The sequence below is a fragment of the Oenanthe melanoleuca genome, chromosome 4A (genome assembly GCF_029582105.1).
Source record: "Oenanthe melanoleuca isolate GR-GAL-2019-014 chromosome 4A, OMel1.0, whole genome shotgun sequence".
In the NCBI taxonomy this organism is placed as follows: domain Eukaryota; kingdom Metazoa; phylum Chordata; class Aves; order Passeriformes; family Muscicapidae; genus Oenanthe; species Oenanthe melanoleuca.
In genome coordinates this window covers 344975-372328 of record NC_079338.1, presented here as the reverse complement: position 1 = coordinate 372328, position 27354 = coordinate 344975, and the positions used below count along the sequence as shown (strand labels likewise).

Genomic DNA, 27354 nt, shown 5'->3' with positions numbered 1-27354 from the left:
GGGCTGGCACTGGGGGCCCAGCAGACCCTGGAGTGATCGCCACGGCCGTGCCAGCACGGCAGCGATGCCCCACAGCCCCAGGCATGGCCCAGCCCCGAGCGCTTGGGCTGCAGCCAGGGGCTGCACAGCTGAGCCCTGACCCCAGCCCTCCTGCACCAGCCTGCAAGGAGGAGGCCAGGGAGGATCTCCTGCTTGGGCTGTGGCCAGCCTGCAAGGAGGAAAAGGCTTCTGGGCCGGGAGACCTAAGGAATCTCTGGCTCTTCCTGGCCTGGCCAGCTGCCCGCGGGCAGGTGGGAGCTGCTGAGCTCGGCTGTGCTCCTGTGCCTGGAGTGCCAGGGCAGTGCCAGGGCTCCTGCAGGGCACAGGAGTGGGGCAGAGCACAGGGCAGGGCTGGGGACACGGGCAGAGCATGAGGCAGGGCTGGGGACACGGGTAGGGGGGCACAGAGCAGGGCTGGGGACATGGGCAGGGGGACAGGGCAGGGCTGGGGACACGGGCAGGGGGCACGGGGCAGGGCAGGGCTGGGGACACGGGCAGAGGGCACAGGGCAGGGCAGGGCAGGGCTGGGGACACGGGCAGGGGGCACAGGGCAGGGCAGGGCTGGGGACATGGGCAGGGGGCACAGGCCAGGGCAGGGCTGGGGACATGGTCAGGGGGCACAGGGCACTCCTGTCCCTGGCTGTGCAAGCAGGGTGTCTCCTGGCAGGGCAAGCACGGGCTCTGCCAGGTGCCAGCTCACGGAGCAGGCAGAGGGATCTGGGGCACTGGGAGAGGGCTGGGCAGTCACAGGAGCCCTGCGCTCCTTGGGGACCTCTGGCTGTCCCCAGGGGAGCAGGGAGAGCTCCCTGCCCTCCCCAGGGCTGGCAAAGGGACGCTCAGAGTGGCTGTGGGACACTGCCAGCTCCTCCAGCCCCACCCCTGGGCACCCCCAGCACCCCTCCGTGCCCGTGTCCACGGTGGGCTGATGCACGAGCGAGACCCCACCGGCCTCAGGGTCCCCCACAAGGGTCCCCGTGCCCTCTCCAGGAGGAGGACAGGCCCAGGCTGTGTCCCGTCCCCAGGGAGCATCAGCCCTTGGCTCTGGCTCGGCATTTCCGCCGGCAGCGGCAGGAATGCGCTGCTGCACAACACAGCCGGCACCTTGCGCGGGCTCCGTGACGGGCGGAGCAGCTGCCCAGGCACAGCCCTGCCCCCGAGGAGCCGCCAGGAAGCAGGTGGAGGTGACAGGGCCGCGTTTCCTGCGGCAGGACGCTGGGCTTTCTCCAGCAGCGCTCCCCTCGCCGGCCCAGGGCTGCCAGAGCCGTGTGCCACACACGGGCACCCGTGCCCTCTGCACCTGGCTGGACTTGGTTCAATCTCCATCGTGATGTGCCACCCAGTGCCATCCCCATCCTGCTGTGGCATCCCAGTGCCATCTCCATCCCGGTGTGGCACCCAGTGCCATCTCCATCCTCATGTGGTACCCCAGTGCCATCTCCATCCCGGTGTGACACCCCAGTGCCACCTCCATCCTCATGTGGTACCCCAGTGCCATCTCCATCCCGGTATGGCACCCAGTGCCATCTCCATCCCGGTGTGACACCCCAGTCCCATCCCCATCCCAGTGTGGCACCCCAGTCCCATCCCCATCCCAGTGTGGCACCCCAGTGCCATCTCCATCCCGGTGTGACACCCCAGTGCCATCCCCATCCCAGTGTGGCACCCAGTGCCATCTCCACCCTGCTGTGGCACGTGCCACCACCACGGCAGGACGGGCACATCCCAGGATCACAACCAGCAGGAAGCAGTGGCACAGGACCCTCTGCCCGTCCCCAGCTGTGCCCAGCAGGCTGCAGGAGGGGCTGGGGGAGAGCCCAGCCCTGGCTGCCCCTGGAGCTGCAGGCAGGGCTCTGTGACCTGCAGAGCAGCTGAGGGAGGGCAGGTGTGCCCTGCACAGCCCCCAGGCCTGCACCACGCGGTTTATTTGGAACGGACGGTTTCCCAATAAATTATGTAATTTAAAAATTTTAAGGAAAAGAAAAAGGCAGAAGGGAGGGGAGCCTGCAGCAGCTCAGCAGGGCCACAACACCCTGGGCTGAGCCCAGGCACCAGCAGGGGCTCTGACCACAACCCCTCCCCTTGGCTTTGGCCTCCCTCACCTGAGGCCACGTGGCCCCACAGGCCTCTTAGTGTTTCAGTGGCACAGGCCACTCTTGTACCCTCAGTCACCAGCCCAGGGCTGTCCCCTCAGCCAGCTGTGTGTGACTCTTGCACTGCAGCCCCTCAGGAGCATTTCTGGCTCCTGTCACTCTCCCAAAGCTGCAGCCTCTGCTAGCACTCCAGGAAGGAGAATGGACTCCATCTAGTGGCACCTGGTGACCCAGCCTGTCCCACCCCACACTGCAGGCTGGGGTGGAGGGACAAGGGTCCCATCCTGCTCAGGACAGCCCAGCAGGAGCAGAGAGCAGCTCGTGGCTCTGCCTGACCCTGGTCACTGTGAGCCACCCTCCTGTGTCCTCAGGGAAACCTGGGGCAGGGAAAGGAAAGTGGGGGCAGAGTGGGGGCTGCAGAGACAGGGGGTGCCTGTGTGCCAAGGCCCTGTGTCCTGGGAGGGAGGGGACAGGGGACAGGCCCTGCCGAAGGGGAGAGGCCGAATGTCCGAACACCCTCCTGGGTCAGCACGTCCGTAGCACAGTGATGGCATCAGGGCTGTGTGGCACAGGGTGGCACACGTCCCACTGCAGTCTGGGGTGACCAGCACACGCACCTGGCACCGAGAGCACCAGCCACCCCCACCCCTGCCCACAGCAGCTCTCGGGAGATGGGGGTGACACAGAGAAGCGTGACCTGGGAACTGGTGATGGTGCTGGCACAGTGCTCGGGCACTGACAGATGCCCTGGCCCGTGGGGAGGCTCACAGGTGGATGGCAGTGCAATGCAAGGTCCTCTGCAGCGCGGGGTGCGGCGTGGCAAGGAGAGGGAACGTCCCTTGCAGCTGTAAACATGGCACTTGGGGAGTCGGGGAGCCTCTCCCCCGGGGCTGAGAGCCCGGCTCTGGCACGGCTGGCACGGTCACTCCTCGTCCCCGGTGAGCAGGAAGCTGTGCAGGAAGCTGATGGCGCGCTGGCGCTCCTGCGGGCTCTGCCGCGCCGCCAGGTTGGGCGGGGGGCGCAGCAGGAGGCTGGAGAACAGGGCGGCTGTGGGGGCAGGCACAGGCAGTCAGGGCTGGCACAGGGCAGGAGGGGCGGGGAGGGGCAGGGGAGCCACACTCACCGATCATGGTGGCACTGACGTTGTTGTCCTCAGAGTACCTGAGCAGCTCCCGCAGGAAGGACATCAGGTACCGGAACACGTTGCGGTGGCAGCTGGGCAGCTGCAGGATCACCTGCAGGGACACGGTGTCAGGAGCTCTGCCAGCCCCACAGCTGCAGCCTGGCACGTGGGGCACCCTGGGCTCCACAGTGAGTTACCCACAGCTGCAGCCTGGCACGTGGGGCACCCTGGGCTCCACAGTGACCCACCCACAGCTGCAGCCTGGCACGTGGGGCACCCTGGGCTCCACAGTGAGTTACCCACAGCTGCAGCCTGGCACGTGGGGCACTCCTGGCTCCACAGTGAGTTACCCACAGCTGCAGCCTGGCACGTGGGGCACTCCTGGCTCCACAGTGAGTTACCCACAGCTGCAGCCTGGCACGTGGGGCACCCTGGGCTTCACAGTGAGTTACCCACAGCTGCAGCCTGGCACGTGGGGCACTCCTGGCTCCACAGTGAGTTACCCACAGCTGCAGCCTGGCACGTGGGGCACCCTGGGCTTCATAGCCACCTACCCAAGTGCTGAGAGCACTTGTGGCTCCAGGTGACACTGCTGTGTCACCAGGAAAAGCTCCCACTGCCCTGGGGCTGCTTCCTGCTTGTTTCCAGTTGGATCCTAGCTGTCACTGCCCCACTGTCCCCCTCTGCTCAGGGACATGCTTGGCGTGGCCTGCTGCCCCACCAGCTGTTGAGAGCCAGGCACAGCCCTCCATGGAATTGTGGCAGGAGCTCAAGAACTCAGGACCAGGGGCAGCTCAGCCCCTCCCTGTTCCCCAGGGCTCACTTGGGGTCTCTCTGGAAGAGCTGCCCACTCTCCCAGAGCCACTGGCAGTCCCCAGGCAGGCCCAGGGCCACGGCACAGACACAGCCCATGGCAGCAGGAGCTGCCCTGAGCCGGCAGCAGCCCCAGAGGTGAGCACAGCCCCAGAGGTGAGCACAGCCCCCCAGGTGAGCACAGCCCCCCCAGGTGAGCACAGCCCCCCAGGTGAGCACAGCCCCCCAGGTGAGCACAGCCCCCCAGGTGAGCACAGCCCCACAGTAAGCACAGCCCCCAGGTGAGCACAGCCTCCAGGTGAGCACAGCCCCACAGTAAGCACAGCCCCCCAGGTGAGCACAGCCTCCAGGTGAGCACAGCCCCACAGTAAGCACAGCCCCACAGTAAGCACAGCCCCCCCAGGTGAGCACAACCCCCAGGTGAGCACAGCCCCACAGGTGAGCACAGCCCCCAGGTGAGCACAGCCCCCCCAGGTGAGCACAGCCCCCCAGGTGAGCACAGCCCCCCAGGTGAGCACAGCCTCCAGGTGAGCACAGCCCCACAGTAAGCACAGCCCCCCCAGGTGAGCACAACCCCCAGGTGAGCACAGCCCCACAGTAAGCACAGCCCCCCCAGGTGAGCACTGCCCCCCAGGTGAGCACAGCCCCCCAGGTGAGCACAGCCCCGCACCTGTCGGCACAGCCGGCTGCTGTGGGAGCTCTCCAGGCAGCGCTGGTACAGCTCATAGCAGATCACAGGCTCTGGCAGAGCCTCCAGGAAGATGAGGAGAGCCTCAGCCACAGAGTGGTTGCTGCCCGCTGGACAGGGGGGAATCAAGGGCCATGCTGAGCAGAGATCCCCTCCCTCCCCAGACACCCGTCTCGCTGGAGGTCACACAGGTTCCCTGCCTGTCTAACCTCTCTTCCTCCTCCTCCACTGTCCCACATCCATGAACATCCCTGCTCCATCTCCCCTGCACTGCATTTCCCACCCTCTGGCTCACAGGAGCTCCCTGCTCCATCATCCTCCTCTCCAGACCCTCCTCAGCATCCCAGCTCTGCTGCTTGGCACAGCCCTGCAGAAGCTTCCAGAGCCCCCCCTGCTTTGGCCAGCACAGATTCAACTTCAGAGGTTGTGGGGGGACCAAGGGGAGCCCAATCCTGCCAGGAACCCTGCCAGGTAGAGGTGACAGCTCTCCCAGAGCTGAGATCCATCACAAAGGATACGGATTGTCTCAGGAATGCTGGTGTCCAGGCAGTCAATGATCTGCTCCAGCTCCTCCTGCATGCCTGGAGTCTGGAACAGGTCCTCCTGCCAGAAACAGCACAGGGATGGAGCAAGTCACCTTCCCCACGAAGGCTGAGGCACATGGTGACTCACAGTGAATGGTGAACACCCAGCCAGTGCCTCAGCACAGGGAAAAGCCCTGCCCTGTACACACCAAACTGGAGCTGATCTCCAGGTGCTTGTGAGGAATCAGGTCACCAGGAGAGCTCCAGCGTGGCAGAGGCCCCTCCCTCAGCCTGCCTCTCACCTGGTGCAGGGCATGCTTGAATAGGTGATCCACCAAGAGCCAGATCTCCTTTGGCACCTGCAGTGGCACCTCAGTTGTCTCCTCGCTGTCCAGGGAGCCCATCTGCAGGATGGATTTCTCCTGGGGAGAAAGCACACGAGGGCTCAGGGAAAGCTCAGTCCCTTCTGCCTCAGGCCCTTAATCCCTGGAAGGGGAAGCAGCAGGACCTGGGGTGCTCCAGCCCCAACTCCCTTTCACAGCACCAGCCATTGCTCCACAGCTCCTGTCCCTCCTGCTGCCCCATGAACAACCTGCAGCAGCCCCAGCACCCCCAGCCCCCCAGGAGGGGCTCTGGCTGCCCCCTCAGCCCCCCAGGAAGGGCTCTGACTGATCCTCCTGGCTCCACTGATCCCCCTGGCCCCACTGATCCCCCTGGCCCCACTGATCCCCCAGCCCCACGGATCCCTGGAGCCCTCCCTGGCTCCAGGCTGCTCCAGCCGTGCTCCATGCTCTCAGGGCTCTGGAGCTGTGCTGGCTCCTGAAGTTTCTCCCCTGATTTTCCCAAGCAGAGCTCTCACTGAGCACAGGCACCACTGTCACAGTTCCTCCTTCTCCTGTGGAGCAGCTGAGGAGCTCCACGGCTCAGATGTCCATCACACCAAGCTTCAACCAGATCCACGTTCTGGGCTTGATTCTACTCTCACTTCATGGTCACTGCCATTCCTGTGGCCTCCAAGGAAGAAGCCATGCCCAGCACTCCCAAAGCAGCCAGGAACCAGCACAAGCAGGAACACAACCCCGCCACCAGCAGAGCAGTCCACGAGCCACACAGGCAGCACCCACTGCAGCTGTCCCTCAGCACACACAGCCACTGCCAGCAGCCAGGGCAGCTTCCCTGCTATGCCCAGGGCCAGCCTGGCTGACACAAGCCTGCTGGCACGGGCACTAGCCCCACTTGCCAAGCACAGCACCAGGCCTGACCCTGCCAGCTGATGGAGCCTTGCTCAGCAGGCACTGGGAAGGTCGGGGAGCAGCATGTCAGGGCAAGAGCATTACAGAATTCCTCTAGGAGGGAAAGGGGAGAGCTGCAGAGCCTCTCCCAGGGCTGTGGACACCCTTCCTGGGCTGAGGCTTTTCTACAGAAACCCCGTGCCAGAGCATCACCTGGAGCAGCCCTTGGCACGACTGGGAGAGCTGGGGAGACCCCCATGGGGGAGATCCAGGCAGGCAGGGCAGAGAAGGGAGGCAAGGAGGGGAAGGAAGAAGGGAAGGAAAGGAGGTGCAGGAGGAAGAGAAGGGAAGGAGGAGAAGAAGAAGGGAAGAATGAGTGGAAGGAAGGGAAGGAGGAGCAGAAGAAGGGAAGGAAGAGCAGGAGGAAAGGAAGGAAGAACAGGAGGAAGGGAAGGAGGAGGAGGAGAAAGGGAAGAAGCAGGAGGAAGGGAAGGGAAGGGAAGCAGGAGCAGAAGGGGAGGAGCAGGGGGGAATGAGGGCAGAAGAAGGGAAGGATGAGCTGTAGGAAGGGAAGGAGGAGCAGAAGGGGAGGAGCAGGGCGGAAGGAGAAGCAGAAGAAGGGAAGGAGGAGCAGCAGGAAGGGAAGGGAAGGCGGAGCGGGCGGTGCCTTGCCCGGGCTCCGAGCGCCCTCTCCTGCCGCCTGCCAGGAGCGGAGGCACGGCCGCGGGAGATGCTCCCAGAAGGAGGCATGGAAATCCCTCCCTGCCCCTCTGCCAGGAGCGAGTCTGTCAGTGAGCTTCAGTGGTTCAACAGCTCGATGGAACATTCCTTCCCTCTCCTGTTCTCCCTCTGCCATGCTGACAGCCCGGAGAGGAACAGCTCCTCAGACTGGGCAGCCAGTGCAGCAGCAGCTCAGAGCAGTTCCCAGTGCCAGCCCCAGAGCAGGGACAGCTGAACACCCCAGCAGCCCCCACCTGCTCTGCCAAGGACCTCTCCTTGCCTGGCTGCAGCACTGAGCTGCCAAGGGGAGCAGTGATCCCTCTGCAGGTGTCAGAGGCCCAGCCCCACTGCCTGAGGAGGCACAGGGACATCCTCCCCTGCACAAGGCCCCCACAGGGACACAACAGATGGCAGGAACAAAACACCTGAGTTTCCTACTCCAGCCCTCTTCCCACAGGTCTGGGCGAACCCTCCTTATGGTCAGAGGGATGGCAAAGGCTGCCAATCTTTTTTGGGAATATCCAGCACTGCTGTCAGCATCAGGAGAGTAATCTTTTTCCCCCCAAAGCAAATTTGGTGAGCTTTAACATCTCAGTTGGGCTTGGCCCCGGGGTCACTGTGTGCTTCTCCATGCTCTCATCCAGCCCACAGCTGTGCTAAGCAGCTTTGCTGGCAGCAGTGACCCCTCTGTGCTCCCCTCCCCTTCCCTCTGCCACAGAAAACAAGGGAGAAGCTCTCATTCTTTACAAACACACCACTGAGAAGCAGACTGCCACAGCAATTGCTTGTGTTACCTTTTCTAAGAAGCTGTCTTCTTCCTGAGAGCCACAGGAAAGAGAGGAGAGGAAAAAGTGTGGTTAAGAGGGAGAAAGCACTCTTGGATTATCTCTTGTGATTAGGCAGAAGCCTAATTTGCATTACAAGAACCCACTGAACACCAGGTCCTTCACACATTTTGCTGACGTGGCCAAAGTTAAACCTGTGGGAGAGATTTGCCCACCAATTAGCAACAATCCTGCTCACATGATGCACAGCCTGGTCAGGATTTCTGCAAACCCCTCCTAGAGGGGTAGACAGCACTGCTCCCAGGCCAGCAGCCTGGCCCTGGGCAGGTGAGATGTGCCTGCCAGGAATGAGCTCCCTGGTCAGAATCACTGTCCCTTTGTCATTTCAGCCACCTTCCCTTGTGACCAGGCAGAGATAAAACATTCCCTGGGCTAAATCTGTGTTTGAGTGTGTGGCAGCTGTGGAGCTCACAGGGCCCCTAAGCAGCTTTGGTACAGTCAGGGAAATGAGGGTTTGTGCTCAAACCTGCTGCTGCTGCAGCCTAAGAGCATTAGCACAGCACAGAGTGTGCCAAGCCCTCAGGCAGCACAGCCAAGGCCCAGCATCCCCAAAGGGCCATCCCTGTGCAGGCAGGACACTGCTCAGGGGTCTGCAGGGGAAGGGAAGCAGGCTGTGCCTGCTGAGTGCTGGCAGATCAGCTTTTCAGGGGGAACAGCCCCAGGGCCCTGCCAGGCTGAGCTGGCAGCTCCCATGCACAGGGACAGCAGGAGGGAGCAGCACCTCGAGGTCCCTGTGGCCCCTGCAGGGTCTGCTTCCCCTGGAGGCTCCCTGAGCTCTGACAGAGCCACAACAGACTGGCCTTTTTCTGGGAACAGCTTCTCTGAGCATGGGCTGGCACAGCCTCCTCTCCTGAGCACAGGGGAGGGACAGGGACACAGGTCTGGGAGGGCACAGAGCCACCTGCACAGGTCTGGGAGGGCACAGAGCCACCTGCACAGGGGAGGGACACAGGGACAGTCTGGGAGGGCACAGAGCCACCTGCACAGGGGAAGGGACACAAACACAGCTTTGCAAGGGACACAGACACAGGTCTGGGAAGGCACAGAGCCACCTGCACAGGAGGAAGGACATGGACACAGCTCTGGGAGGGCACAGAGCCACCTGCACAGGAGGAAGGACACAGGCACAGCTCTGGGAGGGCACAGAGCCACCTGCACAGGAGGAAGGACATAGACACAGGTCTGGGAGGGCACAGAGCCACCTGCACAGGAGGAAGGACATGGACACAGCTCTGGGAAGGCACAGAGCCACCTGCACAGGAGGAAGGACATGGACACAGCTCTGGGAAGGCACAGAGCCACCTGCACAGGAGGAAGGACATGGACACAGGTCTGGGAAGGCACAGAGCCACCTGCACAGGAGGAAGGACATGGACACAGGTCTGGGAGGGCACAGAGCCACCTGCACATTGTGTAATGGGTGAGTCATCTCCACCTCACCCCAAGCTGAGCCTGGCTGCTCACCTCTCCCCAGAATCACCAGAGTGGTTTGGGATGGGAGGGACCTTAAAGCTCATCCTCATTCCAACCCTTGTCACAGGCAAGGACATCTTTCACTATCCCAGGTTGTTCCAAGCCCCTTCCAACCTGGCCTTGGACATTTCCAGAGATGGGGCTGCTCTGAGCCAACTGTGCCAGGGCCTCCCTACCCTCACAGGGAAAAAATTCTCCCTAATGTAGGTTGAGCCTTCAGCACAATTTGCTCCTCAAGAGTCACCTGTTCCTGACAGGGGTTTTTCAAGAGCTTTTTAAAACTCAAAGCAGGATCCCAAGAAAAAACAGGATGAGACACTAATCCTGAAATCCCAAAGGAGAGGTGCTCAAGGGATAAGAAAATGTGGAAGCAATGGGAGTGGAAGCTGGTAAATGTACAGAGGTGGAAAAGCAGCATCTCACTGGACAAAAACCCTTCACGTAAGGGTGAGAGTGTGAGACAGGAGAGGAGAGGAAAGGTATTACATGGCAGACAGACACAAACAATGGGGCTGAGCCTTCAGGTGGACAGAAAGGAAGGACTCTCCTGGCTGAACAAGAATGGGGACATGAACTGGCACTCAGGAGCTGCTGCACCCCACTGGAACATGGCCAGTTAGGCAGTAAGGAGAGGAATGAAATCAGAATTACAGCCCCAAAATGGGACAAGCCCAGAAACAGCTGAGAGAAGCCAAAGGACAAGAGGTGCCTGGGGCACCACTGTCCCCTCTGCCACACACACAACGAGCTGTGGGAGGAGGAATATCCATGCTGGGGGCTGCCAGAGGCTGGGGGGAGAACAGTTCCCTGCACCACACAGATCTCTCCCTGATGAGCTCTCTCTCACCCCAGGCATTATCTCTCCCTGTGGTTGGTGTGGGAGGAAATGGCCAGACAGGCTGACATTGCTCATGTGCTGAGCTGTGTCCTTCAGCACCCCACACCCACACCACAGGCTTTCCTTCAGCCCTCCTGCTCCTGCCTGCTCCTTCCCCTGAGCACTGGGAATGCAGCCAGAAAGAAAAGGTCCCCAGGGCACTCATCATGGCAGAAGAAGCCCAAATACCTTGAGGACCCCAATCACTTATCACAATCTCTTATGACACCACAGTGCCACCCAGCTGAGCTGCCAGCACCAGGAACCTCAACAGGAGGTGCTGGGATTGCTTTTGCATCCCAAACAATATTTAGAGCCTACAGAAAAAAGGGATAAAGTCCAGGCTGTCAAAAGCCATCAGCTGTGGTGGATGGAAGAATAAAAGAGAACCTGGAGCTCTGTGAAGTCACTGAGCTCAGAGCCAGCACAGAGAAGCTGAGCTGCAGCACTGCTCCTGCTCTTGGCAGCAATCAGAATTGGGGATCAGCCCCCCTGGGTGAGCAGAGCTGCCCAGAACTCACCAGGTCTATGAGCTTGGTGACTGGAACCTCCCGGATGGGTCTCTTCATCCGGCACAGGGCCTCCAGCGAGGTGCCAAAGCAGCTGGGCAGGTAGGAGCCACTGATGGTCAGGAAATAGTCCTTGCCCCGGTGCAGGTGCAGCACAAGGATGTCCTCAATCTTATCCTCGCCAGAGTTGAGCAGGGTGACCGAGTCCTTGCTGACATACACGTCCAGGGAGATCTCTGTGCTCTCATCTGCAACACAGCCCAGCTCTCAAGGACACAGACACTCTCCAAAAGGGAGACAAGGACAAACACACAAAGGCCACAACAGAAAAGACAACACTGATGGCAAGGAAGGTGGGACACAGGAAGGATGGGAAGGGCTGAATGGGGATGGGCTGGGGCTACAGCAGCACCCTCACCTGGCTCCAGGTAACCCTCACAAGGCTCAGCCCGAAGCCATGGCTTGCAGTAGTGGGTGTCATTGAGCTTTGGGATGAAGGAGAAGTGGCAGGTGACCTGCCCATTATTGGTAATCTGAAACTTCTGTTTCTGCAGCTGACGGAACTTCACGTTCTCAAACTCGAACTGCAGAGCAAAGAGAAATCCAGTGATATTAGTGGCCAGGATATGGCCTGTGGCCAGCCCCCCCCAGACTCTGCAGTGATCACCATGGTTGAGAGGAGCCACCCAGTGCATAATTCCTCACAGAAACCCTGCCATGGAGCCAATACAACACATCCTTGCTAACCCAATTCCAGATCATAAGATACAGGCTAAAGCTCAATTTCCTATAATCCAGTTTATTGAAACAAAGTCTTGGAAAGAAGTTGTGGCACTCTGAAGGCTGCTGTGTTTGGGCAGTGACAGGGATCCCAGTTTCATCTCACCTCTCTCCTGCTCAGCTCCAGGGAGGGAAGAAAGTCATTCTCCATCCTGTCCATTATACGGACAATGTCCTCAAACAGCTTCCGATACTTCTGCTCATCCACAACCTTCACCTGTGGGAGGCAACACTCAGCAAAGCTGAGACAGTACACACATGTGCATTGCCAAGCTGTGTCTGGCACTTTACACAGATTTCACCCCTGCAGATGTTATCAGGGTCTGCCTGGCCACTGGTCACACAGCTGGGAGATCACTGCAGGCAACCTCTGTGAGACAGCATTGGCATTCCTCATGACTCTCCAGAGGGAAAAGAGAAAGGCTTTTCTTTAAACAGACTCAGCCTATTCTACTCAGCCCAGGTGAGGCACACATGCAGTGCTGTGTCTGGTTCTGGGCTCCCAGTACAGCAGAGACAGGGAGCTCTCATGTAGACGGGACCAAACTAACCCAAGGTCCTTTCCAACCTGACCCATTCTGTGAACCTGAGCCCCCAGGGAACAGGAGGTAGCAAAAATGGACGTGGAGCGTCCCCATGTGCTGCACCAGAACACCCGAATTTGCTGCCACTCCCCACTGAAGACACTCAGGTGTGGCCCAGATGACACAGCACAGGTACAGCCAGGTCCAGGCTGCTGCTGCCTCCATGGGGAGGAGGGAACAGCAGCACTGCCCCAGCCCAGTGCTGCCAGAGGAGCACCCCCACAGCAGGCTGGGTTCATCTGCGCTCCAGCAAAGCCTCAGCAGTGTGCTGGCTCCAGCAAGCACTGCCTGCAGAGCTGGGATGTGCCCACACAGACCTACCCCGATGCGGAACAGGGCACTGACAGGTTTGTGGTCGCTGGTCTTGAGCTCCATGTGGCTGCAGTAGCGCAGCTGGCTGACGTCCCCTCCCCGCCACAGGATCCGGTCACACCAGGCTGGCACACGGCACTTCCCACTGCAAGGAAGGGCAGGTCACCAGGGAACCAGCAGCCCCAGCAGCCCTCAGACTGTTCCTCCTCCCAACAGGGCAGCTCCCTCCACCCACATCATCACAGCACTGATGGGGTCAACTCCTGTCACTTACCCCAATCTGAATTCTGTTATTTCTTCTGCTCTATCCCCCTCCCACAATACAGCAGATAGAATTCCCATCCTTTCCAGCATCAGGAAGCAAAATAATCCTCAGTCAAGCCCATTCCCACAGCCTGAACCCATGTGTGCTGTGACCCAAGCTGCATGGCTTTCCTGTGCTGCCAGGCCTTTCTGCCCATAACCCAACCATCATTTATTGTTTCCACTACAGAAAGTCCACTCAGAGATTTCTATTATGCTGTGAAACCTGCATCCTGGGTTATCCTTCTTCAGATTAACTACTGTGCTGATTCATAAACATGGCAAGTCAAACTCCAGCACTAGATGGTTTGAAAGTCCTTCTTGGGAGTTTCTCCCTCTGGAGCAGCCCCTGCAGCAGATGCAGCCATGTCTGTGGGAAGCATCAAGCTGCTATCACAGTGCAGCCACCCTGTGGGTGTGCAAGTCAGGGCACAGGGTGACTCAGAGAACCTTTTTCCTTAGCTCTTCAATTCCTTTTTTATCCTGCTTGCCTGTCCCTGGGAATAGAAAAAGCCCCAGTGCACTTCACCTGAGCTCACACTTCCCCTGAGCTCACCCAGTGGGATCAGCAGCAAGAGAGGTTTAAGGGATGTGCCTGGTCAATGCATACAGGGGCTGCTTATTGCAGAAAAAGGGAAAGAACAGAAGGCCAGACATAACACTGACAGGTATTCACAGCTCTAGGAAGCAGGAAATCAAGTTTTGTGGGAAAAGGAATTTTATGTCATAGGTGAATATGCCCAGTGGCAGCCAGTGTACCTGGAGTCCCAGCGATCTGTTTTAGAGTCATATTTATATGTGGGGATGAATTTAATATCTCCCTCCATGAAATCAGCAAATGCCTTCTTCTGAGTGCGCTGAATATTCAGCTAAAGCAGAAAAAGAAAGCTTTAAAAAGAAAAAAAACAAACCAAACCAAGCCCAAGAAACCCTCCCCTGCCACAGCAGTGTCAGAGAGCAGCCTGAGGCCATTCTGTGGGATTCACAGACACCCCCAGAGCCCTCACACCTTTAACACAAGAGGAATGTTTTCCAAACAGACAATACAAATGGTGGTACTGCTCACTAGGGCATGCAGGCACCACTGAGCAGGAGTTAAGGGAAATATTAATTACTAAATGCTTTCATCAGCTTTCAGGTTTAAGATTGCCACCACTAATCCTTCCCCACCAATCATTTTAGCAAGAGCCTCCAGAACTGCACCTGCCTGACAACCTGACACCACCTCCTTTGCCCCTTTCCTCTTCTGAAAAATCTCCTGGATGTTTTCCTCACTAAGACCTAAGCTACAGCTCTTTCCTGCACGAAGCTCTGCAGCACAGCAAAAGGAGCTACAGAGGACAATCAGCCAAATCTTCTGCTAACTGTGTCAGAGGTGATATTGCACCACTGCTGTTTATGTTTCCTGGGTGCAACCCTTCACCTGAAAGGCACATGGCACCACCATGTGCTGCAGAGAAGGTGACAGCACACAATTCACATCAAACTGCATGAGCAGATTTGGGCTCCAAATCAATACCCCTTCCACAACACTGAGCACAGCAGCTTCTGTTGCAGTTACAAATGCCTGTGTTCAGCCTGGAGTTTTTATTTAAGGGAGAGCTCCTGCACTGAGACACAGACACACTTACAGAGTGACTGCCTGAGTCACCCAGTTACCCCAGTATGGACAATCTGGTTTTGTTCAGGGGGATGTGCAAGCAGCACACCCAGAGCTCTGCCAGGGCCCAGTGTCTATTCTGTGTCCAGACCCTTTTGCAGTGTGCCATGGAATTTTGTAGGTTGGACAAGCCCTCCAAAACCACTGAGTCCAGCTGTGCTCAGATCTGTGCTCCAGCTCCTTCCCCAGCTCCATGTCTGCCTGCTCCTCCCCTCAGAGGCACATCCTAAACCAAGGTGACCTCACAGGGATGGGGTGAATGTGGGTGAGCTCACTGACCTGGTCATATGTCAGCAGCTTCTGAAGCTCATTTTTACTGATGAGATTCTTCACTTCACCAGCATCCAGCAGACACAGCCTGTAGTTCAGGTCTCCCAGCCAGATAACAACACTGCAAACAAAGATACACATGGAATCATGGAGTGGTCTGGTTTGGAAATGAGCTTAAAGCTCATCTTGTTCCACCCCCTGCTATGGGCAGGAACATCTTCCACTATCCCAAGCTGCTCCAAGCCCTGTCCAGCCTGGCCTTGAACAATTTCAGGGATGGGGCAGCCACAGCTCCTTTGGGCAGCCTGTGCCAGGGCCTCACCACCCCCACAGGGAAGAATTTTGGGAGCAGATCAGCAGTTAACAGCTTCCCCTTTTAAACCACATTCAAGCTGAGACAAAAAGGAGACATTAAAGATGGAGTTCCACAGCAGGAATTTCTAGTGACAGCAGATCCTACAGGACTAAGTCCATCTCCTTTGGAATTCCCCAAAGACTGAAGACTTGGATTGTAGGAGATAATATGTTTGTCTCTGACTGAATAAATCCAGAGAACAGCAGTGACTCTCAAATGAAGCAAAACCAGTGTTCACACAAAATCCAGCTGGTATTGAGGCTCCTCTCAGGTAAGAGGGCAGCTCATCAAGCAGAGGCAGCCTGTCAGCCAGCAGGACAGGTGAGGTACCTGGATCTGCAGGGTTATCCCCCACTGACACCCTTTGGCTTTTACCTTTGGTTTTTCCTTCAACCAGAGCAGGCCACTGCTGCATCATCACCGAGCCTGACACAGAATTAGCAGCAGCAGAATTTTGTTCCTGGAGTTTACAACCTCCTGGACATTGTTTCCCATCCCAGCCATCAGCCACAACTCAGCAGCACCCACTCTCACCCTGCTCCTCTCCAGGCCCACAGCCTTCTTGCTATCAGCAACTAAAGAAACACTCATGGGACTCACTCTTTACTCCATAAAGGTTTCATTTAAAGATTAAAATTTAAACCCCTTGCTAGCACCAAAGCTCTTCCTGTTTATAGTCAAACCTCAAGATTTCCATTAGTGGATTATCAAGGATAATCTAATATTTGAAGATTTTTTTCTGTACTAATCCACTCTACATTTTTGGTTCTTAAATGGTTTAAGTATTAATTACAGAAGTACCAACCATTTGTACTCTGTTTAGGCCTGCTGAAAAGGAGGTTATACACAAGTGCAAGGAGAGGGACACTGGGGACAGGCTGCACAAGGCACTGCAGCAAGGAGGTGACCAGTTTGTCTGCAAGAACTGCAGCACACCACAGCCCTTGGGATTTCCAAGTATTTCATCAAGCCAGAAAACTTATCTGCATGAAACCTCCTGCTGCTGCAGCTCTGCCTTGACTTGGGTTACTCAGCACCACTTCCAAATGGTGCAACTCACTCGTGTTTCATGATGTTGAGCTCAGCCAGGCTCTCAGATCTGGGGATCAGGAAGCTCATCCTGGCACAGATGTCCTTGTAGTCCTGGTTGCGGCGCTCGAAGTCCTCCACGTGGGCAGCCAGGTGGGAGTTGACCACACAGAAGGTGGTGTTGTAGAACATGAACCTGATGGCCACACCACCCTTGTTGCCCTGGGGACAGGAGGGACCAGTGGGGTTGGAGCAGGGGGCAGGGATGGCACAGGTGAAGCAAACCAGCCTGTGCCACTTTCTGCATGGGCACAGGGAAGCACCAAGCTGGCCTGGGTGACTCACCATCTTTCCCATGACTCCTGTGCCCACAGACTCTGTCACAACCTCTCTGATATTGCTCAGATGCTCCTTCTTAGCAAATATGAGCAACATCATCCCGACCAGGCGGATCATTTGCACCTGCAAAAACAAACAGGACCCTGAATTCCCAGAGAGGCAGTGGCACTGCAGGTCTGATCTGCTCTGCCTGATGCTCTAATCTCCCTGCTCCTCGTGTTCTCTGCTCAATCCTTAATTGCAACAACAGATCCCAAAGGGTCTCCTGTCCACAGCAAGGTTCTTGGGGTCCCTCTGCACCCCCCAGGAGCTGTCAGTGATGCTGAGCTCACTGCATTCCCTACTCTGGTCACTTCCTACAGCAGGGTGGGCACAGAGGAACTCAGTAAATGCCCAGCAGGTTGTGACTCAGCCCTTGCTGTGCTCTAAGCAGCACCAGCAGAGAAGCCCCTGAGTGCTCCAGCATTCACATGTGTTGGGATTAAGGAGTGGAGTGAGGAAAGCTGAGAGCAGAGAATTTGGCTGCAAGGGCCCAGCACCCAGCCTGCTCTGCAGGAGCTGAATTTGCAAGTGACCACAAGCCTTATCTACAGCTTGGGCCACTTCCCCCTTCTGCAGCCATATCCTGTGCTCTCCCTTTCACTGAACTGGGAGAAACTCACCCAAAACTCAAGTGAAGCAGAGGGAGGGGAGGGAGCAAGAGCCTCTCTGCAGCTCGGGCCAGGACTCCTGGCCTTGCTCCTTGCACAGGGAGGAAAGAGAGAACCCTTTTCCTTTTTCCTTCCCATGATGCCAGCTCCATGCCAAGCCCCATGCCACTGAGCAGAACTCACTTTCTTGTATTTGGCCTTAGGGTGCAGGGATCTCTCCACAGCAGACAGCCACTCCTGCTCCTTCGTAGAGTCCAAGTAGAAAAAAGCCTCCGTGCTGAGGTCCAGCTCCTGGAACCTGGAAAGCCAAGAGCTCAGCACCTCCAGCCCTCCTGACATCCCCCTCTTCCTCCAGCAACAGCCCTTGGGGGAACAGCTGCTTATGGCCACTGAGAAACCACTGCAGGCAGAGGACAAGGAGCCAGCTCTGCAGATGCCTCCAGGAAAATCTATGATGTCATGCTAGCTTTGTTCACCCTGATCTGCTGCCTCATCCCATGGCTTTTTGCCCTCAGAAGGCCCCTGTGTGACACAGCTCAGCTCTGTGCAGCCTCTGAGAGCCAAACCCAGCCTAAAGCCAGCCCCCAGCTGCTCACCCAATGCAGTAGAAGTCTGGAGGCTCCGTGTCATACACCAGCCATGGACTCAAGAAGCTGTCAGGAGACTGCCCGTTCACATTCCACGTCCCCACAAAGAACCTGCAACACAGGAGCAGCTGAGCTGTTAGAAACACAATGCAAACCACAGCAGCACAGCACTGCTCCAGCTGGAAGCAGGCACTGGGAGCTGCTCCCTGCATTGGGCAATGACAGCCATGGGGGAAGTGAAACTCACAGAATCACTGAGGCTGGAAAAGCCCTCCAGGGTCATGGAGTCCAGTCCCCACCCTGTCCCCAGACCAGAGCTCTGAGTGACACATCCAGGCATTCCAGAGATGGGGACTCCAAACCCCCCTGGGCAGCCCTGACCACCCTTTCCATGGGGAAATTCCTCCTGGTGTCCAACTTGAACCTTTCCTGGTGCAGTTTGAGGCTGTTTCCTTTTGTACTGTCCCTTGCTCCCTGGAAGCAGAGCCCAAGCCCCCCAAGCTGCCCCTCCTGTCAGGGAGTTGTGCAGAGCCAGAAGTTCCCCCCTGAGCCTCCTTTTCTCCAGGCTGAGGCTCCCCTGCTCCCTCAGCTGCTCCTGGAAAATTCTTGGCTCTTTCCCAGTGACACTCCCCTTGCAGTAAGACATTCCACCAGCAAACACCTGGCTCTTAACACCACGTCACAAGGGCCAACACCATGACACTATGGTGGGACATCTTTCTGCCCACCTGCTCCAGCCTTACCAAGGCTCAGCAGATCTGACACACACACACAGGAAGACAAAAGGAGTAGCTGCCCCATGGGCACTTGGTGACTTTTGGTCTGTACCATCCTCACTGGCCCCCTGAGCTGCAATCCATCAGCAGCTGCCAGGGTCCAACCCTGGGGGAGATCCAAGCTCACAGGAGAGATCCTGCAGCTCTGTCCTTCCCTCCCAGGTGTCACCTGAAGTTGTGCAGGTTGATGTAGGCCTTCTCCCTCTTGGCCAGCACGTGTTTGATGAGCCCCTCTCTCTGCCCCGACTGCGTGCTGGGCAGGAACATCCTGCGCATGGTGTTGGTGACCTTGGGCTGCTCCCTGGATGTGCCTTCCCTGTCTCGGTGAAATCTAGGAAGGAGGCAAGAGCAGCACTAGAAACAGTTCTGCTGTCTAGGAAGAAAAGTAAAAAAGGGAACAGATCTTCTGCTTTACTCACTGCTTATTCTGAGGGATGGGAGGAGGCGGGGGCTCCCGCCGAGATCCCGTTTGGTGGTTTTGCATGTTTCTTTTCTCTTCTAGGCTCAGAGTGTTGAAGTCATCCTCAAACCCCAGAGCTCCTGCAATGAAAAATCCAGGAAAAACAGCCTGAGAAACAACCTGAAACAGCTCAGATCAAGAAGGAAAAAATGTAATTCCACAGAAATGGTAGTAGGAATACATCAACTGTGTGACCCCGGTAGAAAGGGACACTAACCACAAGTCAAGGCAGGAAGGAGCTTCACATGCACAAACCAAGGGTGAAAATAGCACTCAGGAAGGAATGATGAGACAAGGAAGCAGGGCCATGCCCAGCTCCTACCCTGGGCACCCCAGCACTGCACAAGCCTGGAGCAAAGCCACCTGTACCTGGAGACAGACCTGGGAGGCTCCTCTCCACCTGATGCCAGACAGCTGAGTCCTTAGCTTCAGGAAGAGACGCTTTCAGGTGGGCTGGGAAAAAACCCATCCCGGTCAGAAAGAGCTGGCAGAGGGTTTCCCAGGCTCAGGGCAGCTGTGCTCACCTTCCTGGATGCTCTGCACCTCTGACAGGAAGCCCAGGCAGCGCTCCTCGTCGGGGATCTCGAAGAGGCGCTCGGGCGCGGCGTCGCCCTGGATCCGCACCTTGCAGCCTGCTGCAAACACTCCCTGAGTCAGCCCAGGCTGCTCAGGGCCCCAGGGCTCCCAGCCAGCCTCAGCTGCTGCTGCTGATGGAAACCTGCACCTAGGTTACTCTCCCTGCGCTTCTGAGCTCCCCCTGCCCTGCTGGGGGTAACCCCAGCACATTCTCCTGGCTTTAGGAATCCTCCCTACTGCAATCTCACACAGAAGAGCTCTATAAGCAGAAAGAAAAATTGCAAACATTTCAGTCATTTGTATTTCAAACCTTGTGTGTCATGACAACTTAGTGTCTGACAGAGCCAGATGACAATATCAGAGGGAAAACAATCCTTGTTTGAGCAGGAGACAAACACAGAGCCTGGGGGAAGACTGGAAAGCAAAACAAGCACCACTGCCTGTCCCCTGACAGGACCTTCAGCAATACCAGTGCCCTTATAAAACTTACTGTTTGTAGCTATATCAATCAGCAGGGTTTCTTCTGCCTCTAGAAAAGAGAAAAACAGCATCAGTAGAGCTGCAGTAATTGAGGACTCATAATGACACAGCCTGCTGCCAGCCATGAGAGTCCTGACAGGAACAAAGAGCTCTAATTTACATCTGTACATTCCTAACGGCTCTGGCAGACACAACCTGCACAGACACCTCCCAACAAGTGTCCCAGGGAGATTCCCAGCAGCTCTCAGACACCTGGATGGTTTTTTCCCCATCAGCACAGCTACTTTGACAAGGAACTTCAGAGCTTCTCTACAGAGCAAGACCAGGGGCAGAACATCACTGGACTGCACACAGAGGAATGAGCAAATTCAGGAAAAAGGATTTTTACTCCTTACATGGATTCACCCCAAGGTCACTTGTTGCTATTTAAGTTCTTCTAAGACAAGGCCTAAAGCCCTTCCTCATCCAACAGGTGGGATGCTGAGAGCTTGTAGACCTTATGGAAATTTAGACATAAACATGCAGGAAAAGGCAACAGCTCCCAACTCTTGGCACAGCAGAGAAGCCTGGGAGACAGACACCAGCTGACACCAAATTCCAGACCCTGAAACCAGGCTCTGCATGGGCTGGCCCTGTGTGATGCCAAGCCCACCACGCTCTGGAGCCAGCCCAGCTCCTCACAACTGCATGCTGACATGGAATGACAACCTGCTTGGACCAGGAACAAGGGGATTCCATAAAATGTGAGTTGCTGTTTCACAGGGAAAGGATTCAGCCCACTGTGGCTGAGGAGGCAGGTCAGGAAACACCACTCAGTTTGGGGTTTGTGGATGAACAGCAGGGATGCTGAACCTTCCCCCCAGCAGTACCTTGCACACATTTAAAGCGGCTGTTGATGGGAATGTAATCCGGATCGGCGTTCTCCTTCTCCTGGGAGCGAATAACGACCCTGCGGACAGAAGGAGGGTTTGCAAAGACCCGGCAGCAACGCCCAGCTCAAGCACACACAAACGAGCTGTGTACAGAGCCACAATGTTTGATTCTTATCGCTGAGCTCCTGGGGCAGGAGGAAGAAAAAGGCAGCGAAGGTGGGACCGTGCGGGATGGGATAACTGATAAAAGATTCGTGTTAATCATAAAAGTAATGGGGTTTGTATAAACCAGAATGCTTAAGTCTGAAATTAAGCATACACTAAAGAAAGGAAAATATAAGATTAAATAATTCTGTTTTAAATCCCCCTGTCACAAATATTATGTTTTCTAAATAAGTTGTATATGCTGACAGCTTGCAAAACAAGGCTTTCACACAGCCCAACAGATTCTGAAAAATCAGATTTCCTGCCTTTCTCTACCAAGACCAGTGGTTATCCATGGGACTTGATAAATTGTCTAGAGACTTCACATGTCCAGCGATCCCACTGACCACCACTGCTTACCTGGCAGAATTATGACAGCAAAAAAATAACAGTTATTGATGACTTCAGGGAAACTATGCTATAAAGGGAGCTGCAAACCAAGTTTGGTGGAGCATGGAGTGGGCAGTGGCCCCCATGTATCCCCATTGCTGCTTTGCTCTGTCTATATAAAATAAAGCAATCTAAATTTTGCTAATATTTTTCGCTATTTTGATAACATCGAGACTTTTGTTTCTCAGTTATAACAAGGACGCGGAGAGCCCGGGGGAGAAGAGCGAGCTGCTGAACTCTCCCTGCCCTGAGGCGGGTCCAGCTCCGGCTGCCGCGGGAGCACCGGGTCAGGCTGAGGGAGCACGGAGGGATCCGGGAGAGCCGGGCCGGGCTCGCACTCACCCGTAGCGGCCGGCGCGCCGCTCCAGGCCGAGCACGCAGGGCTCCCGCCGCCCGGGCCGCAGCTCCGCGCCGGCCACGCTCTGCGCCGCGGTTAAGGAACGCTCGGCTCGCTCAGCGGCCTGCCCGCCCCGCCGCTGCCCCCCGCCCGCCCGGCCCCCCGCGCCCGGCGGATACGAGCAGGCCGCGCGCCTCCATGGCAGCGCTCGGTCTCCCGGCGACTCCGCGCGGGGCTGGAGCGCGGAGAGGAGCGGGGCGGGGCGGAGCGGCGCCCGCCGCCGCCGCCGCGCCCCCTGCTGGCGGGAGGCCGCCACCGCCCGTGCAGCCCACAGCGATGTGCAGCCCACAGCGATGTGCAGCCCACAGTGACCTGCAGAGCTGGCGCGGCGGCAACGGGAGAGCACCGGGGGACTTGTGGGTCTGCCGGGGTCTCCCGGGTGTCCCGCACCTCGCGGCGGGAAAGGGACCGGGCGGGACCGGGGCGGGTCCCGGTGTCCCCACAGCCCGGGAGGCGGCGCGGGCAGCGCTCGGCCCCGCCCCTTTGTCCCGCCCCTGGCGCTGATTGGCTGCGAGCGCTGCTGATTTGCATGTGGCGCGGTGCAGGACGGGAAGGGCCGGGTTCGAAGCGGGAGGCGGCAGCGCTGGCGCCATGGCCGCGCCTGGGCCCGAAGAGGCGGCGGCGGACGAGGAGCGGTACCGGGGGTGAGCGGGGACGGGGCTGGGGCTGAGCGGTACTGGGGTGAGCGGGGACGGGGCTGAGCGGTACCGGGGAGCTGCGGGGGGGCTGGGGCTGGGGCTGAGGCCGGGCCGGGCCGGCCTTGCGGAGTGAGCCCAGGCCCGGCCGCACGGTGCTCACAGTGACTCCCTCAGGCTCGTGACCGGCGCGAAGGCGGCGGCGGCCGACGGGGATCTGGAGGAGGCGCTGCGGCTGTTCCGGCTGGCGGCCGCCATCCGCCCCAGCGAGAAGCTGCAGAGCCGCATGCAGCGGGTGCAGGAGGCGCTGGCGGCGGCCGAGCAGCAGCAGCAGGACGAAGAGGAGGAGGAGGATGAAGGCTTCGTGGACGTGTGCGGCAGCGGCCTGCTGATCTACGGCGAGATGCACGGCAAGCTGTTCCAGCACCAGCGGGAAGGTGTCGCGTTCCTGTACCGCCTGCACCGGGACGGCAAGCCTGGTGGCATCCTGGCAGATGACATGGGCCTGGGCAAGACCATCCAGGTGATCGCCTTCCTGTCGGGCATGTTCGACGCCGAGCTGGTGCAGCACGTGCTGCTCATAATGCCCACCACCCTGGTCAGCAGCTGGCTGGCTGAGTTCGCCCGCTGGACGCCCGGCCTGCGCGTCAAGGAGTTCCACGGCACCAGCAAGACCGAGCGCACCAGGAACCTGGAGAGGGTGCAGAGGAAGAACGGCATCATCATCACCAGCTACCAGATGCTCATTAACAACTGGAAGCAGCTGGCCAGCCGCCACGAGCAGGAGTTTGTCTGGGACTATGTCATTCTCGACGAAGCGCACAAGATCAAGTGCCCGTCAAACAAGACGACCAAGTGTGTGTACGCAATCCCGGCCCGGCACCGCGTCCTGCTCACGGGCACCCCCGTGCAGAACAACCTGCGCGAACTGTGGTCCTTGTTTGACTTCGCCTGCCAAGGCTCCCTCCTGGGAACTGCCAAAACTTTTAAAATGGAATACGAGAATCCCATTACCAGGGCGAGGGAGAAGGATGCGACTCCAGGTGAGAAAGCGCTGGGGCTAAAGATATCAGAGAATCTCATGGCGATTATAAAGCCCTATTTCCTCAGAAGGACCAAGGAAGACATCAAAAGCAGTCATGCTGATAAAGTGGATACTCCTCTTCCTGAGGATCCAAGTGAGAACAAGGCTCCTGTCATGCCATCTCTCACTAGGAAAAATGACTTTGTTGTGTGGGTGTACCTGGCACCGGTGCAGGAAGAAATCTATAGGAACTTTCTCTGCCTGGATCATGTGAAGGAAGTGCTGACGACGACCCGATCGCCTTTGGCCGAGCTGACGGTCCTGAAGAAACTCTGTGACCACCCCAGGCTTCTGTCTGCGAGAGCCTGTATCCAGCTGGGCTTGGAAGAGCAGGAGGGCTCCGAGCAGGATGACAGGACAGAAGCAGGTCTGTTTTCAGGCATGAGCAAAATAGATCATCTCTCTGACGAGACTGTGATCCAGGAGTCTGGGAAGATGCAGTTCCTAGTGGGGCTGCTGGAACGGCTGCGAGAGGAGGGGCACCGAACGCTGGTGTTCTCGCAGTCGAGGAAGATGCTGGACATCATCGAGCTCGTGCTGTCCCGCCGGCAGTTCCGGGTGCTGCGCATCGACGGCACGGTGACGCACCTGACGGAGCGCGAGAGGCGCATCAACGCCTTCCAGAGCAGCCCCGACTGCTCGGTGTTCCTGCTCACCACGCAGGTCGGGGGCGTCGGGATCACCCTGACGGCCGCCAGCCGAGTGGTGATCTTTGATCCCAGCTGGAACCCAGCAACCGATGCTCAGGCTGTGGACAGAGCTTACAGAATCGGGCAGAAGGAGAACGTGGTGATTTACAGGCTGATCACCTGCGGCACTGTGGAAGAGAAGATCTACAGGCGGCAGGTGTTCAAGGACTCGCTCATCAGGCAGACCACCGGGGACAAAAAGAACCCGTTCCGTTACTTCTCCAAACAGGAGCTGAGGGAGCTCTTCACGCTGGAAGACACTCGGACCTCTGCGACTCAGATCCAGCTGCAGTCCCTGCATGCCATGCAAAGGAAGTCTGACCTGCAGCTGGATGAGCACCTGGCTTACCTGCACTCCCTGGCAATGTTCGGCATTTCTGACCACGACCTGATCTACACGAGGGAGACGGCTCACGAGGAGCAGGTGGAGAGCGAGGAAGCCCATCAGTACATCCAGAGGAGGGTACAGAAAGCCCACGAGCTGGTCCAGCTGGAGTCCCAGCTCAGAGACCAGAGGATGGAGGGGATCAGAAATGCTTGTGAAGAGAACTGGCAAAGACCACCGGGATCAGTTTCTGGGCCAAAGAAGTTGTCTCCAGGGTTGAATGACAAAAATAATTTTGTTTCACCACCAGTAGCTGATGCACATAAAAAGGACCATGTTATTGATCTTACAGAGGATGAGGCCCAGGTGCTTGATGTCAGCTCCAAAATGACAACTCTGACTATTGATGGCTTGGATGAAGAGGAACTGGCACAGGATGTGTCTGGTATGGAGACAGAAGTGCTCAATACTAGCAAGACAGCAGAACAATCTGATATACAAGAGTCTGAGCAAAATCCTGAATCTAGCATTACACCATCCTCCCCTGCACTCGAGACAGAGAGTCAGAGCCTCCAAGAGAAACAGCATTTGCACATACATTCAGACAGCTCGGCCAAGGCAAGGAATGACCTGTCTGGGCATTGTCACAATTCCTCAGAGGCAGGCATGACTATACTAGAAGATCCTGGAAGTGATGCAGAATTGTCAGTTCAGGTACTTGACCCACACACTGCCCTGGGAACAGAGCAGAACAATGTTCCTGAGCTGGCTTCTGCTTCTGCAGTGCTGAGTTTATCAAATGTTACAACAGAGATCAATGCTGAGCTCCACAAGTCTCATGTGTTGGAAGACAGCTTGGAAGGTACATCTGCTCCTTCTTTCCAGGATCAAGTTGACTTCAATCTGGTTTTGGAAGAGTCTGATGAGGGATGGCAGGATGCCTCAAATAGAGAAGAATCAGTGGAACACCCTGAGAAGGAGAGCTTACAACTGCAGGCAGAAAGCTTGTGTAAATCTCCAGATAAAGAATCTCCAAACAAAGCTTTGCCAAGTGAGCCCAGTAGCCCTGGCACAGCTGAGGAAGAGCCAAATGCCTGCCTACAAGGGAGTGAATCGTTGGATGAAAGCAGTTGTCTCTTTACTTTCACGAGGAAGAAACGCTTGAACAGAATTGCTTCACCCAGTGACAGTGAAGGGCAGCCTGAGCAAGTGCCCTCCTCTCCCTTGGACAGCACTCAGCATGGACTTCCAGAAGGAATTAGTGCTTCCACCCCTAAACATGACACCAGAAGAGCTAAAGCCATCTTTTCTCCCCAGCTGAATAACAGTGCAAACAGGTCTAATGCTTCCAGGCGCTCGTTCATCAACAGGCTGGTAGATGAGGTGGAGGATATTGGGGAAATCATGGGGACCACTGATGAAGAAGACAGTGATGATGGTGATGAGGAGCAAGATGGGCTTGTGGAAGACGAAGCTGAGGAGTGCACGGGTGAATCTGCTGAGCCTGAAGAAGAACCTACAGGAGAAACACTTGATACAAGTGAGGAGTCCTCCCCCACAGACAGCGTGGAGTCTGAGCAGTCCGAGGCAGAGGAGACTGAGTCATCTCAGGAGGAATCCACAGGTGATGCTGAGCTCCAGTCAGGCGAGCAGATTGACTGCTTCACCCAGGAAAGCAGCTCTGCAAAGGGCACTGGGCAGAGCTCCTCTCCTGCTGCAGATTATGACACCTTGGTACACAGTGGGAAGAAACTTCAGAATGATGGAAAACTCCAGGAGGCCTTGGACTGCTTCCTGCAAGCTCTCGACATCAAAAGTGGAGATCCTGAAGTTATGCTTCTGACTCTGAACTTGTACAGACAGCTGGCCCAGAAGTGACAGGGATGTGGTTCTGTGTATCTGCACCATGTGTCTGCACCATGGCCCTGGGTCCCTGAGCCAGCTCCAGGCTGTGCCTGCCATGTGCTCGTGGGACTGAGAAAAGTCAGCACCTCCTGCTTGAGGGAACAGTCCAAACATCCAGGTGTTGGATGCTGGGGAGGGAACTTCACTGTGGAGTTGGGTTCACAAAGGTGAAAATAGTTCATGTTCCTGTCTGATTATTCAATTAAAAAAATGGTGTTGTTGATGTATAAACTCCTCTCCATGCTGGCAGCCCTGGCTTCACACTTCTACCCTCCAGGTTCTGTCATTCCTCTCCCCTGAGAAGATGGGGACAGTGCAGTCCTATGACCCTGTACAGCCCAGCCCTGGGGTGCTGTGGTTCCTCCCTCCTTCTGAGTTTTAGATAAACCAATTTGGGTGCCTGAAGGTCACCCACCATTTATTGGTGGACATGGGGGGATGTTTCTGGGCTGGGATTGTTCACTACTGGCTCATGGTGAGTTTTTCCTTACCCATCACCTCCAAGCCCTTTTCCCAGGGCTGCTCTCAATCCCTTCTCTGCCCAATCTGCAGCTGTGCCTGGGAATGCCCTGACCCAGATGTGGAACCTTGTACTTTCCATGTGGTCCCACCTCCTGTCCCTCTGGATCCATCCTTCCCTTCCAGTGTGTGACCACACACACCACACAGCTCAGTGTTGTCAGCAAACTGGCTGAGAGAGCCTCAATCCCACAAACCAGCAGCTCAAAAGCTTTGAGTGACTGCCCCTCACCAACACAG

The 27354-nt window shown here is 57.1% G+C and overlaps 2 protein-coding genes across 3 annotated transcripts; one reads left to right on the top strand and one right to left on the bottom strand.

Moving 5' to 3' along the window:
* Window positions 1-1971: 1971 nt before the first annotated feature.
* Window positions 1972-22565, bottom strand: OCRL (OCRL inositol polyphosphate-5-phosphatase). 2 transcript variants are annotated; one of them, XM_056491033.1, is made up of 24 exons: window positions 22077-22565; window positions 21903-21982; window positions 20964-21043; window positions 20105-20143; window positions 19563-19673; window positions 19408-19491; window positions 18998-19118; window positions 18748-18909; window positions 17812-17913; window positions 17399-17513; window positions 16572-16688; window positions 16258-16448; window positions 14852-14963; window positions 13672-13781; window positions 12619-12754; window positions 11820-11930; window positions 11352-11517; window positions 10946-11181; window positions 8024-8047; window positions 5580-5699; window positions 5272-5356; window positions 4736-4863; window positions 3253-3364; window positions 1972-3176 (listed from the first exon to the last, which is right to left on the bottom strand). In XM_056491033.1, the coding sequence occupies exons 1-24, from the start codon at window positions 22548-22550 to the stop codon at window positions 3052-3054; spliced, it is 3141 nt and encodes a 1046-aa protein (XP_056347008.1). In that variant the 5' UTR covers window positions 22551-22565; the 3' UTR covers window positions 1972-3051. The 2 variants fall into 2 exon arrangements, with proteins under 2 accessions (XP_056347008.1, XP_056347009.1); XM_056491034.1 differs by lacking the exon at window positions 8024-8047.
* On the top strand, window positions 22524-26823 carry ERCC6L (ERCC excision repair 6 like, spindle assembly checkpoint helicase). The gene is made up of 2 exons (XM_056491024.1): window positions 22524-22601; window positions 22770-26823. The coding sequence occupies exons 1-2, from the start codon at window positions 22549-22551 to the stop codon at window positions 26566-26568; spliced, it is 3852 nt and encodes a 1283-aa protein (XP_056346999.1). The 5' UTR covers window positions 22524-22548; the 3' UTR covers window positions 26569-26823.
* The last annotated feature ends 531 nt before the right edge of the window (window positions 26824-27354 follow it).